At 37.8% G+C, this 19,445-nt stretch overlaps 1 protein-coding gene across 8 annotated transcripts in view; it reads right to left on the bottom strand.

Moving 5' to 3' along the window:
* Nucleotides 1-22: 22 nt before the first annotated feature.
* Nucleotides 23-19,445, bottom strand: part of WDR20 (WD repeat domain 20) — a 43,436-nt gene continuing 24,013 nt past the window's right edge. For 2 of the 8 annotated variants that reach the window (XM_031592973.2, XM_090141647.1), the window contains exons 2-4: nt 17,652-17,834; nt 11,605-12,882; nt 23-1,037 (exon numbers count right to left, since the gene is read on the bottom strand). In XM_031592973.2, the coding sequence (XP_031448833.1) occupies nt 984-1,037; nt 11,605-12,882; nt 17,652-17,834 (1,515 nt within the window). In that variant the 3' untranslated portion in view covers nt 23-983. Of the gene's footprint in view, nt 2,416-2,779; nt 2,789-6,332; nt 12,883-17,651; nt 17,835-19,445 lie in introns of those variants that run through there. The other 6 variants (XM_090141648.1, XR_016467062.1, XR_016467061.1 and 3 more) reach the window with 6 other exon arrangements.

The following is a 19,445-nucleotide window of genomic DNA, read 5'->3' as shown; positions in this document are numbered from 1 at the left end:
TTAAATATGAAGCAATGTTCCAGGTGAGATTTTTTTTAAAAGGAATTTGTTCTACAAAGTTTATATTATATTTCTGTACCAAACATTTAATTCAACAAAGGATTGATTACATCAAAACGGATCAAATTTGAACAGAAAGTAAACAAAAATGCATATTCAAGATAGTTTAATATGTATTTTCTGAATTAGAAATATCACTTTCTTAAATGACTGAGTTTCTAGTGTAATGATCCATTAATCCCCTCCCCATCACTGAATTACATTATTTATACATATAATACAGAGCTGATTGCAGTTGGAAACAACAATATTAAAATAAATGTTTAATAGATACAAAGGATCTTCTCTCCACAACATAGTTTTTCTGGTGTTTAGACACCGATTTTAAAGTAATTTTCTATTAGCATTAAACTATTTAAGTGCAAAACAATTCTGTTTTAAAAATCTATGATTGCAGCATCCATCTTCCTGAATAACATTTGAAGCCGGAAAGTAATGACTTTCATGTTCTATGAGTGCATTCCAGGCTGTCCTCTTGCCATCTCTGGTTAAAAAAATCAGTGCAAAATAAACAATGGTGAAGTACTAATTTAACCATTGAACTTACTTCAATTTAAGAAACATACTTTATTTTACACTATATATATTTTTATTTATATATTTTTATATATAGATTAAATTACACTGGACTTTAAAAGTATAAAGGAAACCCAAAATGTTACTTTTTTTTTTTTTACCGCAGCACCAAAGGAAGCTTTTTTTTTTTAAATGAAAACTTCCTTGGGTGAGCAGCTAGCAGTATTAGCTGTAATAAGAACTCATTACATTATTCCTTTTCAAATTACTATGTGATTCACATAATTCCATGTTTACACTCTGCCACATTATAATTTGTGATGCTCTTTGCCTGAAGAACAGCTCCTGGTTCCATTGCCATTACTTCTTGTCCTGTGTTCAGAGATTTGCTAGCAGTAGTGTGGTGGCTATACTACAGTTCCACTTGGAGAATTGGCCTGGTTTTGGGATGACAATAAACCCTGCAAACAAAGCAGTTTACATTAATCCAGCAAGAGAACCTGAGAGTACTTTTATAAAAATTATTAGCCTGAAGCTAAAATTAGTACAATTTAGTTTTACTACCCCTTGCTTACTGAAGGTATCAGCATCTGCTTCCCCACAAAAGAACCTAAGTATCAGTCAGCAGCACACAAAAGAGATTTCAGTAGGTCAGGACGCGTGTGCGTTTCAGACACGTGGTGCATAGGATTCCAGCACTGGGTTTCAGTCTGCCTTGCGCTCTGAGGCGCTGTGCAGCTTTAAAGATAGTACACCAAAGAAGTGATCATTTTATTGGGGGTATCAACAAACGGACCTATTTCAATAGCAGCAAGGTTGACAACCTGATACAGGAGAACGTTCAGTCTCTTATATGCTATTGAATATTACAAGCTTTAAATAGAAAACTAGACTCTCTAACCAAATACTGAGTTATGTCATTGTAAGGAGAACGACACACTGAGTCAGAGCTCAGTAAAATTCCCCATTACAACTTAAGCTTGTGTTCAGAACTGATTTAAACTGCACTGCCATTCTAATAAAATGAGACTTTATTTCAAGTGTAATTCTGCTCCTGTGTGGCAGCCCTAGCTCAGCAGGGGCTACCGTTCTGAATTAAGGCAGCCATACCATGGGCAAAAGACCCCACTTTCGATGTATGTGTAGTAGCCCCTTTTTATTTATTTGCATAAAAGGAACCATACACCAGTTATTTAGGAAAAGCTTAATATCAAATTACAATTTCATTTTCTTGCACTGTCATTATTTAAAAAACTGCCAGCAGACTCGCACAATGGCAGCTAAGCTGGAAGCACACCAGTGACATTGCTGTGCCACTCGCACTATGTGGGCATGATAAATGCACTTTTACCAATTCCCCTCAATAGCGACCAGCTTGGTTTCTTACCTCAAAAATAAAGTTCCTGTGACTCATCAAACCCGACAGGTTTGGGCAGCAGTTAACACACAGTGCAGAATTAGGTCACATCTTTAGAATCTACAGGAGCTCTTTCTTGCTTGGGCTGCAAAACTGAAAAGTCACTACTGATGGAAAAAAGCCCTGACCACAGACAGAGGTGGAAGGGGGACTGGATGGGCTGGGTTCAACTCAGAGACACTGCATTTTCAGTAAGAAGAAAAAGTTTCATTGTTATTATTTATGGAGTAGTGAGAGGAAGCACTTTTAAAGCAAACAAGTTACTGAAGCATTCCTGACGATTTTTAACCAAGAAAGGTTTCAAAGCAAGGAAGACAAAACAGAACTCTACAGTTCGTTTACCGAAGCCTTCTTCAGAAGTCAATTAAATCCAGCAACAACTGGAAGGTCTTTCTTGCAAGATTACATCCACTAAGCAAGTTTCACATATCGTGGAAAAAGACGTCCAAAAGGTATTATTTTAAATCTTTAATAACAAACGGCTCATATGCAAATGTGTGCTTTATAAGCACACAGAAAATAGTAGGAGTGGTGTAACACAAAGTCTTTTTCAAGAGGATCAAACAAAGAGAAATAAGCACTATTCTAATACTGCATTTGTAATGCAACCATAATTGAGACATGAAGAGTCATTTATTTTCCGACAACTCCAGTAGAAACTGGTAGCAAGTGCTGAAATGCAGTGTGGTGCCTGATTCCCAATGCCTACAACCACTCTGGAACACACGTAAGTTCCAAGACCAGGCACACGGATTCCCTGGGCCCTGGTTTCATTTTCCACACTGTGCATATTCCCTGCAGCCAAAGCACCACGTAGCTGGCATACAAGTATACGAGTATGGGAACAGTGGGAACTCCCACTGCAGCCCTTGTTCTAAATGATTGCTGCATCTGTGAGTGGGCAGGGCACAGGGACACCAAACTGGAGAGAACATTATGATTGATGTGTGTACACATCCTAAAACTTAGCAAGTATCTTCTTAAAACATGACCAAGTTACAGCAATGCAATTGCTATCCCAAAATTCACTTCTGTGCCACAGATCAGTGTTGCGAGTTCCTCTGAACACTTAGTCTTCCAAAATCATCTCAGACCACAGATGTTCATACAAGGAAAGCAAGAATAAAGGTCAGGGCTTCAGGTGTGAAAGTTATATAGAAGAGGGCAAGAAATCCAGGTAGGTCCTGAGTAGCAAGAAAGATTCTATGAAGCTTTGCCACAACAAAGAAGCTTTAGAAAATCTTGTTTAGAAAAGCATGCGACCGCTCCAAAAAGTAAGTTTTGGTACAAAAACTATCATGTCAGACTACAATCTGTAATAAAAAGGCTGCGGGACTGGAATGTTTCTGACGACATTCTCCAGGAATAAGGTTATAACAACCTCAAAAGTTCCTGTGTGGAAACAAAGGATGAAGGGATCAGAGCACAGCGCTTTCTGTGGTGAAACCGCCCAGCCTGGGCAGGCGGGCGCTGGAGGATGGAACAAAACCTGCAGCACCTCATTAGAGCAACAGAAACACTGCTGCTTAATAAGTGTGACAGAAAAAGTGAATAATGGAGATAATACAGCTTCAGATCTGCTGCGCTGAAGACATACCACACACATCAGCTTAGCTTAAGAACAGACTGGTACTCAGCATGCAACAGAGACAAATCAAGAGATTGTTCAAAAAAGTTTTGAAAATAAACGCAGTCTTTTATTAGCACTGTTATTTTGTCAGCACGTGATGCTAGCAGGGAGTGAGAAACAGAGCAGTTATGAAACTCAAGTCAGGAATTGGATAGAACCACCTTCATCAGAACCACAGAGAGAGCCCCAAGGAGGTGCTGCATGACTGCTGTTCCACTGGGCCTCTGGCAGAGGGCTGGGTTGTTTTTCTGCCATCAGTTAGCAACGTGGGAGCATCACGCGTGCAGTTTCAGGGCACACTGCCACACCACATTGATCCACACGTTCTCTGGCTTCCCAAAACACACAGCACCTTGTGTATTTAGTAAAAACTTTGAAGACATATCAATAGGCTTGCATGAGAATAAAAAGTATAACAAATGCAATCAAAATGACCATTTCCATCCAATTGCACAGTGCTCAGCCCTGTGGTCTGCTCAGAAAGCCCTGCAGAGACCAGCCCTCACAATTCCTGAGATGGCAGGGCGTTGTTTTAAGATTTGTTTTTTTCCCTCAGACAATTTTGTGAAACACAAAGTTTCTTAATAGAAACACTGTAAAAGATCAGGATGAGACAGCTGAATGGAAAAATACATCAGGAAGATACAGCTAATCAGAATAAAAGCTATCAGTAGCGACAGAGTTAATATTTTCTTTTCGTAAATTAGAACAAATTCTGCCAAAGATGTCACTAATGTAGATAACAAACTGCACGTTTGGACACACGGTTAAGTCACTGTAAAGCTGCTCCCTGTGTGTGAATGCACAGCTCTGTTACCTGGATGGTAACAGCAGCAACTCGGGAAGTCGCTGGATGGCAGAGCTCTGCACACTTCTGCTTTGCTTTGAAATTGAAAAGGAGAGTGAAAAAAAAAAAAAGCAAAGCAAACAGTCCAGTGCAAATACAACTAATATAAAAAACTGTGGGCTAAAAGGTCCCACAGTACACATCACTAATGCAATTAGACCAGCAACAAACAACAGTGGAGTTAATGAACGTCCATGCAAAAATGCCATTGATCGGTTATATCATTACTGCTATTGCCAATATATGAAATAATAATCACTGGCAGAGCATTGAGCACACAGTTCTTGTTCAAAACTGTGATGTTCAGAGCCACCTGAAACAAAAAGTCATCCAGACTGAAAGCTCAACTTGGCAAAAAAAGCCCACAGCCTAATCCTGCATTTGAGCAATAAAATGCTCAAACAAAATGAGATTTTTCACATCTGTTTAAAATCCTGCAGTCAAATCAGATGAATTGGATTAAGATTAGTGTGAACAAATGGCCAACAGTTGCTTATCCAGATGAATCAGCATTTATTAGCTTAAATTGTTGAACTGCATATATTTACCAGATCAGATACTTAGTAAATCAGTCTCTGATGGAGTCAAAATTTATCACTGAAGAATGTTAAGGAAGTTTCAGGGAAGTACTTGCTGAACAGTAAGAAAACCTGCCACAGAGAAACATTTTATATGGGATTCAGGAGGACAGAGCCAAACTGATAGCTATCTTTACAATCTATACACTGTAGAGAGTTCTAAATGTTATTTGCACTTGGTTGGCTTTGTTTTATTCTAGTAGTAGTATAGAAAAGTATAACTTCTTGAACCATTTGGCATATCAGATCTCCTGAAAGCACGTAGTAGCAACACTCAGATTGCACTTGCAGCTTCACTTCTTCATACCCAAAGGAGTTTGTCTTCTAATAGGAATGCATCACCATTTTGCTTGCGATCAATGAAAAGCTGCTAGAAAACTAGCAGGCTAGCAAAAAACCTTGCCTATGCAGCAATATGAGGTATGATTACTTCAAGACTAGTTTTTGAATGGCAAATGGAAGAATTCTTGCTTATTGTCCTGTTGAAGATGAATAAGATGCAACTAAGTGTGCACTGGAAAAAGCACAGAATGCTTTTGCCAGCAGAAACCTGATTTGACTCAGTCAGTAGGAACTGCAGCTTCACTTAGGCAGTGAGGGCTCACGTGGCCAGAACACTTCTCTCTCCAGACTCTGCAAACTATAAAAGCCAGTTAAGGTTTTAACTTTTTGGATTAGAAAATAATGCAATTGAAATAAACCAGGAGAAAAACTGGGGGAGAAGCAGATGACTTAAGGGAAGCTCATCTTGGTTAGTTGTAAAATAAGCATGCTCACAGCATGAGAAGAAATGAAACAATGGATGAAGCACCTACCTAACATCCAGTTTTAAAACCAGAAAATAATGGACCAAGCAAGTTATTTCCTTGAGAAGTTTGCGCAACATTATTAAATAAAGGAAGGTTACTTCTCGCTTGCATGTTCCAAGTCATCTTTTGTTATATTCTGTGACTGCAGACCTTGTGGAAGTTGGACTGGTTTCACACACCAACGGTAGAGAACTGGTTTGAACAACCATTTCTTGCATCACATGATGTAATTGGTCCACATCAGTTTTCAGGACTGATTTGTTTTTCCATTGGCCTCTATTCTTTAAAATACATTATACACAGACACAAAGTGGCCAACTGGTACCTTCTGAAGTATCAGCATGTTCTCAGGTTCATACAAGAGAGAGCATTTCCTCAGTTGTAGTCTACAGATGACTTCCTAAGAGATGAAGAGAGCCCTACCTCAGTCAGACAGGACTGAGACTAAGAAACTACTTCACCGAAACTTCTCCGAAGTGCCTTTGAAACCCTTCAATAAACATCACTTGTTTGCTTCCTCCAGGGGTTAACACAGAACTATGGCTGCAGGGGTGAAGCCACCCCTAGGCCACCCAGATGAAATGCGACTTTACCTAAAGCAGTTCAAGTTCAGATGAGCTTATTTCCAGACTAGTCAAAACTTTCCTAGACTAAAGACACATGAATCATCTGAGCAAGCCGTATCCTCAGGGCTGCAGATCAGCATTCATTAGGTAAATGTCAAAGTCTAACACTGGAATAAGCAACGTACCCTGCACTAGAGTCCACAGAAGAAAGAGCTCCTGGAGAGTCCTAGAAGGAATAGCAAATGCTCTGGCCCAGCTCCTGCTTGGTGGCTAGGCAGAACCAGCCTAGGTACATCCATGTCTGTGTTTTATTGAATCCGAGTTTAAACAAAGTTTATAAATGGTTTTATAAATACTCTATTACTCTAATCCTAAAAATATATATATGTATATATATCAGAACACACAGTCTTATCAGCAAGATTTAAACATCAAAATGCACTATCTTGAGCTGACGGGAGACATTTACTCAGAGCGGGTTACAGGATGCGCTCAACTTCTTACTTTAAAACATGGCAAGTTAGCAGTTTGCATTGTGGCCGTTTGTTCAGCACAGTATGATAGCAAAGGACCACCTATAGACTGCAAGATAAATTAGAACTCAAGTGTGGAAAAGGACTATTGAAAGTTATCTACATTTACAGTTCAATCACACATTTTTATTTAACATCAGTATACAGAGGACAACCCCAGCAAGTTATTTTGTAATGTCAAGTATTTAGTAAAGTTCTTCAGCTGTAACAGTGACAATAGAACAGCTAAAAATAAGCAGTATGAAACAAACATGATTTTCTTAAAATTATAAATATACCAACAATACTTCTTAAAGCTTAATTATTGCAACAGTTAAATTAACAATAGTTCATGTTAGAAAGGCTCTATGAAATTTATTCAAGTTGTCAAGAAATTAGATGGAAGTGTAAAAAGGAAATACATATGAATTTTACTTTCGATTTTCACTAAAGGTAGTCAATACAATTTTGTACAGTATCACCTAACATGGCAATCTTTAACAAACTCCAGTATACAGAATTCATAAAATGCAGAAAAAATATTGTTTAATTTTTTACATGTAAATCGACAGTAAATTAACTGACACAAATTTTATTACTGTAACATAAGCAGGCCAGCATTTTAAATATTAATTTAGAAGCTTTATATTGTTAAAGGGGCAGACATATACAGTCATCGCAAGTACATAACCAAATTGTAAGAGGTGATAATTCAGAACATGGGTCTTCTAAAAAGTGTTTAGTAAAAGTCATGTTATTTCCTAATCCAGACATCCTCATCATAAAGCCTTTGCAGGGCTACGGTCTTTCCTGGCTTTAGCGGAGCCGCACCTCCTCACACGCGCACACACACACACACCTTGCTATAAATATCACGCCAGTGTTCTAGGTTTAAGTTCACCCTGATAATGCGGGTATGCTCTGTGCAACTTTGCTATTATGCACGTTACAGAAAGCTTCAAATTTCAGCACGGTAACCTGAAGTCATAGCTGTGTTTCAGTTTTACTAGAATCATCCCTGAAGTTTATACAGATACCGTATCACGTTGAAAGAAATCTATTTGATAGTACTTAAATACCAGCAATTGAACTTCAATTGTAACGATGAAATGCTCCTTTCCACTGAGGAAGAATTAGTATGTATAGCTGCTCATCTCACTCAAAATATAGTGCATGAATGTTTAAGTACTCTTACTAAAACAGAAGTCATACTAAGACATGATACTGTACTACAATTGTAGTTAACTGGAAAGTTCAAGGATGTTATAATTTAAGTCTAAATTTTCCTGTACAATAAGTCAAATAAATACATTCCATGTGCATTTGTTTTACAAGATGGTAACGTGTTTGTCTTGCTAGGTTATACACTGCCATTTCACCTGGTCGTGGCTCTGCCCAATCCTACCTTGAGCTTTCTGACAAAGGAAGCATCTCAGCAGCAGCTTTCATTTCAAGAAACTGAGCCACCGTGCACAGCGGTGAGCAGAAGTCACAGAGGGTTTCTCTGACCATTCAGTTCAGAGAAAGCTTGTTGTGCATATCTAGGCCCCACTTCACTCTTTGTTTATGGGTTTGTTTGTTTTTAGTGTTTTCCTGCTTTGGTTTTTTCTTGTTGTTGTTGTTGCTTTGCTTTTTAATTGCTTCTGCAGTTCCTGTAATTCAGTTTGAACGAGCTATAAAGGTCAGACACGAAGCCTACCTCAGTTCCTTTCAGATTTTTTTTTCCCCTGTCTTAAGACAAATACAACAGCTCTACAATGCCACTTACATTTTCTGCAGGGCTGAGAAATAAACGGGGAAAAGGAGACAGTTAATTGTCACCATGTAGTTAAGGAAGTCCATACTCTTGTTAAGGCAACCTATTTTTCTTACTACCCTGAACCTTCTCTCAGAAACAGGCTAAGAAAAAATGAGAGTAAAAAATTAATTTTAATGAACCCTGAGTCTCAATCAACTTGTTTCTTATTAAAATTTTTCCATTTACTTGACCTTATTCTGATTGGGAGCTAGCATAATAGTTGTGGGAGTGAGATATAAGCATGGTATAGCCAGTGAGGAAGCTCAAGGTATGATTATGTTATACACATGACATAATTTGGAAAGCTTGTTTACGAACTGCGAGGACACTGTATGCACAGTACAGCCTATCCTAAGGATCACAGCTGAAAAGAAGTTTCTGGATTTGTTTTTTTCCACTAACAGCAGCACCAGACCAACCACAAAACTCAGAGACCTTGTCGTGCACTGTCCAATTATCCAGCGTGTCTTTTGATGGCTACTAAAAATGAGGGAAAGGTAGCACTGGCTCAATGCAAATTATATTAAACGCTGCAAGTCTGCTTCAGCGTTCCATCCAATTCTTTCTTTAGGCTGGCAGTGCCAGGAATTTACAGAAGGCCTTTTGAGGCAATGATGGAAGAAGCAGCAAGATTCAGAGGCTTTCACTCTAGAGTTGGCAGACAAAAAAAAAGTGACGGAGTTTTAAGATCACTTGGGGACCCATACTTCAAAAGGAAGACTAGAAATAGCAGCTTTAAACCCCGAGTCATGGGATAGCCTAGGATAAAACAGGTGGCGAAACAGAAATGAATGGTATATAACCCAGTAAGAAAGACATTACCATGAGTGTTTTATACTTTGACAACTCTCATTAAATAAAATTAAGTGCTTTTCTATAAACAAAAAGAATGCTCATAACGTCCTTCTGGCACAAATAGTTTCCTACCAAACCCCTGTAAACATGCCATCAAAATTCAGTTTTTACCATCAGAGTGAGCTCTCTAGAAATGCAAGTGATATCAGAAAAACAAGTTCATTTGAAAATTTCTAAGTAAATACTTCCTAAACAATATGGCATTTACATCAGTGTGCAATATTAATTTTGAAAGTGATAACTTCAGCACGAAAATTACTTACCTGTAATTAAAGTTTTCCATATTGGCCAATACATAAATCCTGATTTTTGGTACTGCATACTTTATCTCTGAAATATTTGAAATGTCATATTCCAAATCAAAGTTAATATACAAGAAAGAATGTGTTTAAGTTATAACCAGTCTAACAAAACCCACTTCAGCCACTGAAATTTAACAGTGTAGCATTTAGTAGTACAAAGAGGAATTTTAGAACAAAAAGAAAAAAAATAGCTCACAATAGAAATCTGAGGCACTGCTGTACATATATAATGCTAATTCTTAAGACTTACTAATTTTTTTTTAATTAATGCTGGAGCTGTAGTTCTTAGGCAAAAAATATTGTTAGGTACTACCTTCCACTTTTCTCTGCAGAGAAGGGCTTGCAATTCTTAGCATTAGTTATAACCCTGAAAAATGCACTGCAATGTAGAGTGGGCACAGCTGTCTTTGCGTACATAAGTAGTGACAGATTTTAGAACACCTCAAAGAAACCTACATCATATGAAACGTTTTAAGAAAAAATCTTGAGCCTTACTTAAAATCTTATAGCAATGAACGAGTGGTGTTTATTGTTAAACGTTTACAGTATCTCCACTCCAAGAGTGAGATTTACGAACAAAGTAGTTAAAATATCACAACCATCAGATGGTCATTTATGCTGCCTGATGTGGCACTATTCAGATATTGGCAGATTTTTTCCCTTCAGGTGATGATCTACATTGCCACAGAACTCCAGAAGCTTTCACAGAAGTAATGGCCCTTTTTGGTAGATCAGCTCTGGCAATGTTTTCCTAGCTGTACTCCTTTAAAATACTGCTGACAAACAAAGCCACTGTAGCACAAGGTACTTTTTAATAAAATAATCACCACTTTTAGCTTCATTCCAAGTTTAGCTTGCTGTTGAACACTGAACAGAAGAAAAATAAGATTTTAACTGCATTTAAGTGCATTAACAGTGAAAGTTAAAACTAATAATATATTTTAATGAAGGTTCAACTGATGGGTCGGGTGCCATCAGAAAGCACAAGCTTGCGATGACCAAATTCAACTAACAGAAGTGACAGTAACATAAAAGTGGAGCTACTTAGAGCAAGCTTGTACAATTTTCCCTAATTTGACAAAGAATACATAAGTCAAGACCAGCTAAAATTAGATTTCCTTGACAGTACTGATTCACAGTTTCAAAAGCATAAACTACAGTCAGTAATGGGCTCACAAATCTGCTCATAGAATGGTCAACACTTTAATAAGAAGTGGTTTTACATTAACGGCAGACCACCACAGAAAAGTATGGAGGAATAAAACACTTTGGTTTTAATTTTTCAGAGGCTCACATTTCTCGTTAAGACTTGAAAGCAGCAGCTTTTATAAGCTACTGTTATTGGGAGTGCAGTTATTTTGCAGAAAACACTTGAAATATAATTATTTTAGTGATTGACATGTTTTACTTCAATTTTTACATAAATAGCTTTCACCATATTGTGGTTACGCTTAAGTATAAGAACACTGATCAATAGTTTAGATGCACAGTATTTATTTCTTCTGCTGGAAGGCAACTATACTTAATAATTGTATCCAAGACACTTCAAATCATTCAGAAATATGGCATGCAGTATCCAAAAGTATGGCTCTGAGGATTTTTTTTTTTACATTAAGCATAAAGAAATTTTATATTCAACATTCATTTATATCTCAAGAAAACTACCTATTCAGAGTTCTAGTTCTTTGATGCAGCATTAAGGATTAAAACTTACCACTTTACCAGGCCTTGCCCATGTGCAAATAAATCCCTCCTGACAAGCAGTGACTATACAGTCTTCAAGAAAAATTAACACAGTCAGTCTTTCATGTGCTATCTTTTTACAGATTAGAGGCTCTAACAAGGGAACATCTTCCATTCTGGGACAGAGAGGTGTTCCCAAAGTTTTAGCTGGGTCCGTTTTGGTTTTAGTAACTAGGTTCAGTTTGTCACTGCTCTTGCTAGATATATGTCCCATGCTATGATTTCTCTTGTGATCTTTTTCATGGTGTCTTTCCTTCCGATCATGTAGTGATAAGGTTGCAAATTTACTAACACCAGAAGCAATGGCACCATCCATGACACTGCTTTTACTGCCAGCATTTGAGACTGCAGAGTGTGGAAGGCTGTTTGACCGTGGAAGAGGAGGGGGTACAGAGTTTCCAGGTGTTGTGATACTGTTTCCGTTACTTCCTGGGTTAGCTCCACCACTTCCAGCAGGTGGACTTGTGGCATTCATGACATTTGTATGTGTCCTTGCTCTTGAGAGAGGTTGGTGGGGGAAGAGGATATCTTCTGTAAGATCCCACAAACAGAGCTGTGTGTCCTGGCCTACTGAACCAAATCTATACGTAACACTTACTGGACGACTGTCTGTAGAGTTCCTTTTGGATAGTCTAGATTGCGTGCTATTTGCTCGATCTCTGCCAAAATGAAGGTCTTGGAAATCCTCATCGCTTCCACTAAATTCCATCGGGTCACTCTCTTCTACACTAGTGGTATATGGATCAAACGCAACAACACTGACCCACGATTTATGTCCGTGACCTCTTGCTATTACTCGACAGTCCACAAAAGACCAAACTGTTACCAAGTCATCCTCTCCACCCGTCACTATGTATTTCCCATCGGGACTCCAACACACACACAGCAGTCCTCCAAAGTAGCTTTTCATTGTACCATGCAATTCCACGGAATCAAAGTTAAACACGCGAAGAAAACCATCCTGGCTCACACATGCCAAGAACTTTCCATCTGGGGAAAAGGCAAATTCATTCAGGGCACCCTCACCTACTGTCCATTTAAGCAGAGGGTTTCTTGTGGATTTACTCTTGCAAGTGTGAACTGCAAAACTTTCTCCTTGTTTAAGTAGCTGGTAGTGCGGGGCTGTGGTACCACAAGTGTGCTCCACGTTATATAAGTACATATTGCCACTGGAATGAGCTACTAGGAAAAGGCTTTCCGAACCTGGTACCCATTTTACACAGGTTACTCTGGACTTGTCTATTAGTCTCTGTGAAAAACAAAGAAGATACACATCAGAAAGTCTGAAAAGTAAAGTTTTAATGATTAACTGTAAAGGTGAACTTTCTGGGGAGAAGGAGGAGAAACTTTAAGCAAAGTCGATTCAACTTTCTGGAAAAGAGCTACGTTACGATATTCACAAACACTTATAATCTTATCAAGCAATTAACAGAAAATGATTTTTAGAGAAAGTGCTACCAAAGGTTATTGTTGTCCAGTCATATTGCAAAGAACATACTCTGATAAACCCTATCTCTTGCTATGAACCTCAAGGTAGAGTCCTGATGTTTACTTTTCACTGTGTAGGTTAAAGGGTATAAAAATAACAAAACACCAACAACGCAGAATGAACTGAAGGGCAAAAAGGCTGTTACTTATCTATGCTACAGGGCAAATACATTCTAAATCAGCAGCAGTAAGTTTAGACTCAGGTTTTATCTGAAATCACATATATAAAAATCGTCCCTTGAAGGAAAAAAAAAAAAGCTTTAGGAATCTTGACCAGCTTACTGATTTATGGAGCAAATGCTACACAGTGCCCCCTGGTTGGAGAGTTAATAGTCAGATGCATGTAATTCAGCAAATTCAGAAGGCACACATCCTCTTCACCTTGAAAACCCCATCCTTCAATTACTTTTCATTCATTAGCCAAGAATCTATCTATACTCCCAATTATCACCTGATTAAGAAGCTTCATTTAAAGAAAAACATTTTAATAAAGTCCATCATCACAAAACAATGAACACATAAAATAAACATCCCCAACTCATGTTTTCAATGCTCTAAGAAGTGAGAGGTAAAGTCAAACTCAGGGAGTCAAGTGCAATTCCAGTGAACTGGTCAACAGTCAGCCATGGCATCACTCAACTGAAACTTGGAAACAAAATTCTTTACATGCAAATTCAAGGTCTGTATTTGGGACAGACTGATTATAGGCTAAAAGGAGAGCTGAGTTATACAAAAGACAAGAATGCAAATACAGAGAGTCTGAGGAAATTCCAGAACAATTTACAAAAGCCACCCTCCTCACCCCCCCAAAAAAAAAGCAAAGAAAAAATCCCTTGATATGCTGTTTATCACAAAGTGAAAACTGATGGATAATAAACTGAGTTTTATCAATTCTGGGCCTGTAACTATCAAAAGCAGCACCTGGCCATTTTGTGCTATAATCTTCACATATGTTTGCTGCTGTCAAGTTCAATATAAGACCAGGAACCCTCTCTTCCATAACTTCTCATTTTGTACTCGAGAGCTAAGTTAATCTGTGAACCTTTTCTCAAATCAGGTAGTTTTAAGAACACCATCATCTTCTCATCTTTAATAATATTTTAAATAATTTGTCACATGCTCATTAAAATAGATCATTTGCATCTCAGTAATAATGATAACAGAACTGTTAGACAGTAAACAATTTTATACATAACTAAAAAAAGACAAATATTTGTCAGGTTAGCCTGCTTGAGGCAACAGTTTCCTTGTTACAAAGCTACGACTAATACAGCAAAGTGAAACTGCTTGCTTTGCTGTATTACAACAGCTCAACCTGACATACGATTCCTACTCACAAAACACTCAACTTTCGTATTGAAAATTGTGTTTTAAGTTCACAATCACGTTGAGCTACACAGCACAGAGTACTGCAGAAGAATTTCCCAAACCTGAACACCTTTACCTCAAAGATGCTCTGAGCAAAACAGGATTGCGATATATAATGAAATCACATTGGTCTGAAGAAACAAGATATATAGCAAATGACCACAACTCATCCCTTCTCAACCAGCAGAGCTTTAAAATTCAGGACAAAGATTCAAATTTTGAAGTTACGACTTTATGTTTTAAAAGTTTTTTGACTGGGTTCACACATCTGGAGTGAAGCACAATAAGACCTTAATTCAGTATGACACAATAAAGGACAGAATGAAGTACCAAACAACTTGGTAGAGCAGCTGGGATAAAGGGCTTGTGTTCAGTTTGGTGAAATAATAGTAAATAAAGGAGCTTCAGCCATCAGCCAGGAATATAAACTCCTTCTGACTGCTGTTTTGAACAACCTTGAACAAAATTTTAGGCACAGGCCAGGAGGCAGAAAAAAAGTGGAGGCAAGTAAGGCATTTGCATTAAGGTTTGGCAAAGAGCTCTAGCAACACAAGTAGAAGAAAAGTTTATAAAGAAAAGGTGCAGCTTAAGGCTTTGGTTTAAATAAAAAGATTATAAAAAATACAATAAAGGAAACCTATTTCAGCTGGCTACCTTGAGGATAGCCAAGTACTGCCTGGAAACAACTGCATGTGTAAGGCACACTTGGTTGGTTTGGGAAGTAGAAAAAGAACACATCACTAATTAGATTCTGACACAACTAGAAAGAATATCATTACTGATCCAAGTTGTTTCAGGCAGACTGCCACAAGCAACACAGTATTAAGCACCCGAGCTTTTCAAGGTTTTCTTTCAACTCTTGATGTAGAAGAAAGTTACAAGTTAAAAGGCAATAGCCTTCATTTACTCCAGCTTCCACACCACCTTGTGTCTTAAGATGTTAAGCAATTTCACGTATCGTTTATCATTAAAAGCTATCCTGATTGCTTTATCACAGGTGATAATCAAAACAGAGCCTTGGGCTACCTGTATCACCAAGTTACTACCAGGGTGAGTGGATAATTCTATTATCTCTACTACTCTAGCACCAGTGCTACATCTGTCAAAAGATGTAAATGCTCATTTAGACCTCCTTCTGACTAGGATGGTATGTTTACCTTCATGTACTGTCTGAAGTATAAATATATTCAAAAACCAACAGACACCTTCATCGTGAAGTAAATGTACTAACTCAAACAAACACTCACTAATGTTTCTCTGAAATGGTTTTTAGATACAAGATAAAATTTCTAATCGTAGCCATAGCAAATTTCAGTACTGTAACTGACAGATTGAAAATAGACATTTTGGAGTTCGTTGTAACCACAGATGAAAATCAGTGTAGGAAAAAAGAACGTGTCTTCTAACTCTACCCAACAGGTGAATAAGTTCTGGTAGCACCAAGCAAATCTCTGCTAGAGTTGAAGGAAAGAAGTATCATTTAATTTCCACCAAACAGGCAGAGGATGCATTTCCATCACAGTGAAGTACTGTCAGTGATAACAGAAAAGGCTGCTTTTTGTAATGTCAGATTGCTGCAGTGTTTCTATCACTTTTGGAATATCAAATGAATTATTCAGCCCGCAATGCATCTCTACACCACAGAAGTTAGACAGTAAACATCAAAGCAGGTAAACATGCATTTGATCTTTACATAAGGTATTTTCCTTAAGGCAACTACGGGTCAGCTACAAGAATGGCAATTGCTCTGTGAAAGGCTATTTTAGCTACTCAGTTTTCTACTACCACCATTTTTAATACTTATGCTACTATCACAGAAGATTACGTCAGAGCTGTGTTGACACAAGTAATTTGCTCACATCCACATTAGCACTCCCAGTGGTGAAGCTGTACCAATGCTCAAGTTTTGCGCAGGTTTTCTGCGATTGCTTTTTGTTGTTTTTAAAAGGACAACATTAGAAGGAATACATACAGTGGTTTCTACCAAAAAGAATGTTCCATGCAAAATTAGGAGGCTTTCCAGCACTGTTTCCCATTCTACACAAGCAAAGAGAACAGGTGTAAAAGGCTTGGAACAAAGAACACTCCTCTTCTGATCTAGTTGTAGCTACTTTTAGAAAGTCGAGAAGGAATTAGACAGTTCTAATTATAAAACAACCCCATTGAGAACAATACTTCAATTTTCTTTGCACAGAGAAAGAAAACAACTCCAAGAGGTTGGAAAGATACGCTTTCTCAGTCTGAAAGCTGAGCAAGGCTTAACTTAATCTGCAAAGCCCTTATCCAGATTTGAAGTCTCAGGAAAAAAAAAAACTCCAACAACAAACCACCTGCAAAGCTCTTTGTGATTACCTCATGCATTACCTGCAGTTGGATTAGAACATAAAAAGCAGCAATAAATAATCTCTTGCTTATCCTCTGCAGAAAACGCTGCCCGTGTTTTATCAGTTACAGATCTCTTCCCCTGTAAACTTACACTCACCTTTCTAAGAATACCAGTATTACCAGGCAATGAGAGCCAGTGGTCTTGCAAACCGACCTAAGTGCACCACCCACCTTAGCACTGCCTCTATTTTTATTTTCTTCCTTATGGCACAGATGGAGATTCTTTCAGGAATGTCACAGTCTAGACCTTGTGAGCATTCCGCTTCCCCTATGCAGCATTCGGTTTAATATCCTGGTCTTCCCTAAGGAAGCCTGTAGGAATCCTTGGTACAGACAGCTTTCTGACCATACAAAACTGTATTTTTACCTTAATTAAGATTTAATATTTTGACAGCAACATATTAAAAAAGGGCTCAACTGTTTTCTTCTCCATTTGGAATTAAATGCGTCTAGAAGCAACTGTCTGTAAGAGAACATGCAGCAATATTTAGATGTGAAGATATTTTTCTATTAAGCTAACTATCATTAGTTCCATTTACAGTATCACCCAAACTAAGAAGTCCTGACTTTTTTTTTCCCTTAAAACCATGACAACCCCAAAAGGCTCCTAAACGAATAATATTTTTCAGTACGAATCTAAATCAATGAAGCATCTGGAAAACAAAAGGCAGTGACTGAATGATGAGCTGTATAGGCAAACAAAGCCACCTATTGCACTTTGAAGATCTTTTATATCAGAAATACATTGCATGCAACAATGTTAAGATTTCTACTTACTTCCTCGTTAAATAATTTGCTAGTTTCTTTTTTAATAGGGTCTATAAGCTGGACCTGGCCTGCTGAGAAGCCCACTAGAAGAGAGACACTTTCTGCTGTGGCTGTTAAGTGATTGAAGTCATGGCATGTAGGTTGTGTTCCTTTGTATATCCTTTTGTCTATTGGTTTACTCAAGTCCGCAGCCTGCAAAAAGAGCAAACAGAATTAAAACAGTTTATCACAATGTATACACATGCAAGTTCTACCTACAAATGAGTTTATACTAAGCAACAATTTATGCAGTCATAAAATTGTACTTTCAAATGCAGCTCTGTATTTACTGAATACTTTACTGACATCAAAATACATCTTTAAAAGGTTGGTCCTTTGATAAAATGTAACACTTTCATGTTTTTCAAGTTTGCAAAACACTACACCTACCCAGCCTTTGGAACTATATCATATGACAAACCAGTGACAACCAATGTGCTCAGTAACACAAAGGCTCCAGTGAGTCCTCAAGATCAACCTATTCCCAGAAGGCTTTTCTTTCAGAAGCAGCATCCCATCACTGAGAAAAGGTACTTTCTATTTATCTAGTAGCAGCTTTCTCAATATCAATTACAACTGGTTCTGGTAGTCAATTAAAAATAGTATATGCTAATCTTTGTACTGTAAGTGCATCCTCTTTCAACATGCAAAAATAATCGTGGTATCCGTATTAAAAAAAGACTAACCAAGATACAAAGAGAGAGATTTCTAGGAACAATGACTTAGAACGTTGATACTGTGATTTATAAAGCACTTCTTAACTGTTAAGCTAAAAAACAATTGTGCTTCTAACATTGACTTATGAAACGTGAAAGTACTTTGCAGCATCTGCAATCAAAAATTATTGTGTGTCAATATAGCAATTTTATTTACTCAACAATCCAGACAGATATTAGACAAAGAAAGTGCCAACAAAAGAGAAGAACTTCAACATAAACAAATGAAGATCTGGCACTGAAGCATCTGAAGAATCACAAGGAAAAGTAATTTAAAACACTCTCAGTTGTGTAACCCATGCTTATCCTGTATCACTTCAGAACAGGCACTCTGATCTTTCATCATCCCGAGATTATAACCCACACATCTACTATGCATCACTATATACATCAGGTTCAGCCTTTTTTTTTTTTTTTTTTTTAAGAATAAAACCTCTCTATTTACTGGGCTCAGAGCCTGTAGCTACAAAGTTCTGATGCAGCTGTGTTTTCAGGCCTGGTTTCTAATTCCAATATATACTTTTACAGTACTTTTAGTCAGAGGAAATCAAACTTGTTTGAGGAAGAGGACAAGCTTCGCTGAAAAGAAAACTGCTCCACTGTATTACATCTTGGAGAACAACATTTAAGGAGTAACCAACCCACTGCATGCACAGAGTTACACATACAGAAACAGACCTGTCTGTCAGTAGGTACAGACCAGGACTAGCTACGCTGTGAATCACACCAGGTGAGCCATTTCCAAGGCAAATTTAACTGTGGGATACATGTGATCGGGAATAAATACTAGAGCACTGGAGTTACACTTAATGTTTTGCAGCATATTATAAATCAGTTTAATCAGCTGTGTGGCCTTCTGGTTGAAAACTTCAAAAGAAGACAATATATTCCACCTTCTAAAGTCAGCAGATTATGAAGTTATTCTCCAGAGCCCAGAGATCCATTACAAGCTAAAAAGAATACCAGCAATACCTCTTCAAGGAGAACTTTAAAATAGAATGCTAGCTCTACTGGGACCACAGGATAAGGCACAGGCCTATCGAGGCGC

The sequence above is a fragment of the Phasianus colchicus genome, chromosome 5, assembly GCF_987193195.1.
Source record: "Phasianus colchicus chromosome 5, bPhaCol1.hap1.1, whole genome shotgun sequence".
Taxonomy (NCBI): Eukaryota; Metazoa; Chordata; class Aves; order Galliformes; family Phasianidae; genus Phasianus; species Phasianus colchicus.
The sequence above is the reverse complement of the archived record's forward strand: the minus strand, read 5'-3'. Positions and strand labels throughout refer to the sequence as shown.